At 47.5% G+C, this 6,509-nt stretch overlaps 2 protein-coding genes across 2 annotated transcripts; one reads left to right on the top strand and one right to left on the bottom strand.

The window, feature by feature from the left end:
- Nucleotides 1–1,572: 1,572 nt before the first annotated feature.
- BDP55DRAFT_639471 (uncharacterized protein) lies at nucleotides 1,573–2,453 on the top strand (the record flags this gene model as incomplete). Its single annotated transcript, XM_060573257.1, has 3 exons — nucleotides 1,573–1,647; nucleotides 1,767–1,820; nucleotides 1,935–2,453. 3 exons carry the CDS (start codon nucleotides 1,573–1,575, stop codon nucleotides 2,451–2,453), a joined length of 648 nt encoding a protein of 215 aa, XP_060421385.1.
- A 1,570-nt stretch (nucleotides 2,454–4,023) lies between these two features.
- Nucleotides 4,024–5,526, bottom strand: BDP55DRAFT_522261 (acyltransferase 3; the record flags this gene model as incomplete). The annotated part of the gene is made up of 2 exons (XM_060567782.1): nucleotides 4,024–4,375; nucleotides 4,526–5,526. Coding segments are annotated over 2 exons (1,353 nt in total), but the record flags the coding sequence as incomplete, so codon positions are not given.
- Between the last annotated feature and the right edge of the window lie 983 nt (nucleotides 5,527–6,509).

Below are 6,509 nucleotides of genomic sequence, written 5' to 3' on the forward strand. Positions count from 1 at the left end.
TTAAGCCACGATGGTCGAAACGTCTGTTCCTAGTAATTACTCGCCCTCACTCAATCAAACTTTGCATTAAAGACACTGTCTCTACATGCTCACTCTTACTACAGGATGGTCCGCAAGCTCATACAATAGGCCCCCTCAGCATATGATCACCCTAGTAACGTAGTGGACAAACTCTCAAATCCAGGTATGGCGAATACCATCAATCTATACTTAAGCATATCACCAGAACCTCCACAGCTTTCTTCACTAGAAGAGACGAGTCGGCTTCATCGGGTCAGCATGGCCCTTAACAGAACTATAGATGCTAATGAGATGCGTATAAAGCTTCTACATCATTTAACGGAGCTTCCAGGCTCGGAAGCAGCTGAACTTGCGCCGGCAAGTTTTTAAAAAGGTACCAAACTCGATACTCTGCTGATGTTTAATCCGGCGCTAGCAGACGTACCTCTTCTTAATACCTTCCGTTATCCCAGCAATTACTAGACCTATCATTCCCACAGACTAGTTTGCCTCTAAACAATGCCATCAAACGCGGAAAACCAACGTTAGCACTTACCATCTTCTATCTTCACGTGGAGTACAAAAAGCGTTTGGAGGACTTTACATCAGCTTTGAGCCTCAGTATTAGATACATGAACCATGTGATCAGCAACGTGATTCTCCATTTATTTCTGGACAAGCCTCTCATTTGTAGAGATGGTCAGGAGTGGCAAATAGTAACGACCAATTTTATATCCGATGTGATGCAATTTCTTGTACTGAGACACCACGAAACGGTAATCGAATGGGAGAGAAGAGCCTACTACATTGCCAGCTACCAAGACGCTCGCGATCAAAGTGTGCGAATGCTGCTGGAAATCGCGCAAGCTCGTATCCCTACTGACTACTTCATATTCAAAGTCTTGTCTGACATCATTCGCGGCGACGACGAATTGTCGTGCCTAAAAATGTATATTTAGCAGATTCAGGAGGTCGAGATAGACCCTGTTGCAAATCTCCAAGACCCAGGGAACATGTGTTTGTCAGAACCACAACAATGGACTATACATCATTGTCAGTATGCATTCAGTCGAATTGCATCAAGTGTCTCGAGCATCTCCTGGCAAAGTACCCGTCACATATAACTCATGAGCGAGGTGATCGTGAGAGAAATTTGCTACACGAAGCATGCGCCCGGGGTAGGAACTCGACCTTTATAAAGGTACTAACCTTGTTGAGATGTGGTGCGGATATCTCTGTTCGGGATTGCTATGGCTGCACTCCACTTCTCTCGGCCTTCATGAACGGCCATCTACACACAGCCTCCTTGGTTGTGTCTCATTGTTCGCCAGATCTAGTGCATGGTTTAGTCACCGAGCCCTCTTTCGAAACTTGCCACCGTTCTCTGTTCTGGTGCACTTGTGGCAACAAACTCGCCGACCGACTTTCAGACACAGTTTAAAATGGTTTGCGTCTCACGGTGGCTCAGAGTTCTAGCTTGCAAGCGAAGGTTAGCTGATTTATAATGCCATCTTCATTGACGCCAGACCATTTTCCCGAGGCAGACAAATCTCGGATGCCAACTTCTTACAAATGCTCCTCGAACTAGACTTTTTCAAAGAGAAGCTCCACACCAAGAGCCACGAGGGCATGACTATATTACACAGCGTGTGTGCTTGTAGGCATGTCGAGGTTGTAAAACTACTACATCGACACCGGATGGATGTGAACACAAGAACCACATACAAACGTGGGATCACGTTGCCAAGTATAACTTATCTGGTTAGGATTACTGTGGCAATGTCAGGAAGGCACAACCCACCGACAATACTCAGAAGGGGGTATGTTGAGCTGACAAAGTGGCGTGATGACTTGCAAGAAATCAAGTGAATTCTTCCTTCAAATCGTAAAAGCGAGAGTGCGGCCTTGTCCCAGATAATCCTACTGGCGAGTAGCGCGCCGACTTTCTCAAGCATCGACAGGAATGGAAAAGCAGCATGCTTCGAAATAATACAGACATGATAGGTGTGTGGTCCAAGCCCATTATCATCTCTATGGTAAACCCTCGAGTTCTCCAGTTGGCATTGAATATTCTGGTGTCGCGGTACTACGAGGAACCACAAGAGCAAGCCGATATTGCTCTTCTCGAAGTATCATCAAAGCGAGCGCGACTAGCTAAGTTTAGTTGGCGATTGCTACCAGGGTGGAAATATCCTATCATTTCCCCGATTTTAGAAGACTTAGAACAGGAGCAGGTTCTCTATCTGCACGAACATTTCGGAATCCTCACTTACAAGAGTCCTCGCCTTTGCCGTGGTGTTTATGGGACACTGGTAGCTAAAGGTGATGCATTTAAATCAAGCCAACGCAGCCATCGACCGACAATCGATGATATGGACGACATATACGATGCATCGTCTCGGATCATGCCCGCTATTAGTATGGACATCCCAGAAATTCAAGTTCCGGTTTAAAGAGCTTCGAGAAAAAAGTCGACTCTTCACTCTTTCAATGTTGACAATGACCAACCCAAGTCTCTCTTTCAAGAAAGAATACGAGGTGTCTGACGATGCATCAGGAACCAGTCGATCTCCTTCAAGTCAGTCTACCAAGACAGTTCGAGCGTTCGACATGAATCTGGCTCCGCGCCCCAACAAGGCATCAACTATTCCAAGATATCTCTCCACCAATGCGCCCTATCTGGTGATGTTGAAGGCATTGCGTTCCACCTAGCCAACAGCCTGCACGATCTTGACACGGAGAACGACGGAAGCCTGACACTCCTACTTCTCGCAGTCAAGATTGACCACTTTGATGCTACCAACATTCTCCTAGCGCACGAAGCTCAAGTGGATCAGATTCGTTTCAAGAATGGCCTTCGACCACTCCATTACTGCATGTTGAAGCAAAACACAGAAATTTGTGACCTCCTCCTCAAAATTTATGCAGATTCTATCGGGGCCACATTCGCTGGATATTTCCTTTCACGCTTATGCGCGAGTGCCGGCGATAATCAACATGTAGTCGACGCATTAATCAGTAAGGATGCCCACGTCGACGAACGAACGTGTTCATGGCAGGGCCCCGCTCGCCATAAGAGGACATGCAAAGGTTTGCAACAGTCTTCTGATAGCCGGGGCAAGCTCTGAAGAGGAAGATCCCCTTCTGTATAGCGCTGCTCAGAATGGCCTTGTTGAGATGGCACGCGTCCTTCTGGACGAAGGGATAAATGTTCATCAGCGCGATGAGTTCTTGGCGACTCCCTTGGTGGTCTTTTAGTCTCAGAAGACATGAAGTAGCGCAACTACTTTGCGGTTGAGGAGTAGATGTTTCGATTATGGATGAGTTCAATTTTTCCAAAGAAGCCGTAACGATGGTATAAACGACGAATTTCGTTTTCACATCGCAGATAACGGATCGATGTCTGTTGAACATCTGAACAAGCTTTAGGCAGATGAAGAATGAAACTAGGAGAGCCGGGATCCTGAATTGCTTCCTAGAACGCACACGCATGTCTGATGATTCCGGATATTTTTAGTTTGAGAGCTCTTATCTTTGTTCAGTTACCAATGCCAAGTCCTTACACGCGATATCACCACGGGGACAATCCGTTACATTTCTTTGGTCAATCAGAGGATTCAAATGCCTGTTTGGAGTTAGACTGGTGCTGTGATGGGGGTGGTTTCTTTACGCTAGTTAACACTCGATGGAGTATTTATAGTAATCAGGGCAGAGCAATGATCCATACAGAGTGTACATGCTCTGAAGCCATGAGCGCACACACTTCGCCATTAGTTGTAAATGCCTATCATCGTGATTCTTTTGCTACCCCTGCTGTCACAAACCCGATAATGCTAATAGAGGCCCGACTTTTGCGGTGTGCACATTACATACGACACGTGTCTTCTTGGTTTTTGAACAGAAGGATTTGATTTTCAGTAACTATTCAATGGAAATGCCATGAAAAAATGATTTGGACGCTTATGAGGCTTATCGCATGGATAAGGGACAAGATTACATGTTTAGTCAATCCCTCCTCCATGCCTTTTCACCGAACCAACGAGTGAGCTTGACGGCGTTTACATCCACCAATGCATTGAAGACATCGCTCGCCCACAAGAGTGCAACGGTGTTGACGAGGGTTCCGTACAAGAACGCAAGCCTGTACGCACTCCAAGCCGTTTGCATTAAGTCTATTGCCGCGGCCTCGTTGCCACCCTCTGTAAGTGTTTGAGCCTGGGTTTGAGCAAGCTGCAGCGCGGAATACGCCGGAGACAGCCATCTCACTCCGATTATGTGGTTTATGGCACCATGCCATAGATACAGGGAGTACGAGATGCGCCCTAGGTATTGGGCGAAGCTCGTGGTAAAGGGCCGCTGGAGAAGCGGTTCGAACCTGGCTGCTTCGTAATCTGAAAACGTTGCCGCTGCGAGTTCTTCCTTATCTCTGTCATTGAGGCTAGGACTGGTTTGGTACCAGGGCAAACGAAAGTTGCAAACCCTCAGAAATGAGACATCGAGGTTGAATGATACGGCCGGGGAGTACATCAAGGCAAAGACGAATATGACAGCGCCAATAGAGTTCCAGAAGAGTTGAGTCCGGTCTGAAGTAGCTTGGTAGTAGGCAGGCACCCACTGGGAAATTGTAATGAAACCCGGAGTCGATGAACCGTAATACTCCGGGTACGAGAAAAGATGCAAGCCGAGAAAAAAGAGAGCCAAAGTACCGGCGTGACGAAAGATGTAGATGATCTTCAATCCAAACTCCGTAGTGATCGCGTTGCCGTAGCCGAGGGTCTCATGTTCGGCTGCCTCTGACGACAGGCTGCTGTTGGGAAGGATGATAGAGATTTCTGCAAGTAACAAGCCTATACAGAAAAGAGACTGATCCCAGTCGCCGATACGAACAAGCCAGAAGGCTGTACCCATAACGCCAACCAGGTGAATCCACCGTTTTGTCCGAGCAAAGATAAGTAGAAGGAAGAATACGAGCAGCGAACCTTTGAACTCAACAGGTATTGTCCATAGATGTCCGTCATACTCGCTTCCTCCCATGTTCTCTCTGTTAATGATGGGTCGAAACGGGTTCGATAAATTGATCGAGCTCCAAAACCAGTGCCGTAGCTGTTCAGTAAGGGTTTGTCCTCTCGGTGGGATAGGTGCTCCTGATGGATCTCTCATATAGTTCCCCCAATAGACCAGAAGAGCGATGATGAATGTTGAAGCAAAAATGGGAAGATATAGTCGCAAAGGGCGGCGGAACGCGGATCCAGCTAGTACACTCAGAGCCTGGTCTACCTTGCGGTTGTGAATCATCGTCAGGGTCTTCAGGGTGAGAACGAAGCCCGAGATGACGAAGAAGACAGTGACGCTAGCTCGTCCTGAGTGCAAAGCTCGAATGATGGGCATCTGCCAGAACATGTGGTGATCTTCGACACCGTATCCCCAGCGAAGGTCCGGAAACCAAAGGTAAGAATAGTGAAAGATGTAGACGACAAAGGCTGCGACACCTCGGAGGCCGTCTAAATATGCTGTGTGGCCCAGCTTTCTTCGCTTGAGTCCGTTGCTCGGGGCCGTGGTGAAGTAAATGAATGCGTTGACGACGAAAGCAGGAAGTAGAAGTGCAGAGAGCTCCAGGACGGAGACCAAGCGGCTCTTCCATTGGAGGTCACCACCGGAGTGTAGATGCTTGTCAAGGAAGGACAATACTGGGTTTTTCGTAGATCCTAGCAAAGCGAGAGAGTTATCGTTAGTATTTGTATTGTTGCTGGACTCGTCCATGGCATCCGTTGATTGTGGAGTTTCGCCATTGTGCCTCGCAATGAGGGAGTATTGTTCGTACGTGTCTTGTGGAGCGTACGAAAAAGGGTTGGGGAAGTGCATAATGAGGATTAGTAGGAGTAAGCAAACCAGATTCTCTACTTGCTAGAGACACAGTAGGACAAGTAAGATCAGTACGAGCATGGGATTGAGTGATGGTGTCCTCAGGGTGTTATATAAGCTCGATCTGTTGATGCCACGGTGAAAGCGGCTGGCACGAAGTATACGTGCTAACATTGTTCATATGTGACTATTTGTCTCCCTTGGCGAAAATCCCGCCCACTCGCGACTATCATGCATCCAAATTAGGGGAAGAATTTGCGAGGAATTCGCACAGGAATCTCGAAAGGAATCTAGGGATGGGTTTCAGGGATTGTAGTGGACCCGGTGTGCCACGCTATGTCTCGCCATCAGGTTCTCCCTATCGCGAGATCTCCGCCGTGGCGCGTGTGAGCCGTAGCAAGCAGGTCGTGCATATTTAGTGCATTGCTTCCAGTGTCAATATCTAGTCAGGAACGTGAAAGCATATGTCGACTGGTCTATCTACACCTGATTTTCGCATTGGTCAGGCCTAACGATTTCAACCTAAGGTAGCCCTGGCCAACTATTCCTTCCCCTGTTTTATGGTGAGGTAGACGACCTAACAATAGTTAAAAGGGGGTCTCAAGCAGTAATCTATAATATAGGCTACCCGACCTCTATACCTTTTA

The sequence above is a fragment of the Colletotrichum godetiae genome (assembly GCF_030913485.1).
Source record: "Colletotrichum godetiae strain CBS 193.32 chromosome Unknown BDP55scaffold_140, whole genome shotgun sequence".
Taxonomy (NCBI): Eukaryota; Fungi; Ascomycota; class Sordariomycetes; order Glomerellales; family Glomerellaceae; genus Colletotrichum; species Colletotrichum godetiae.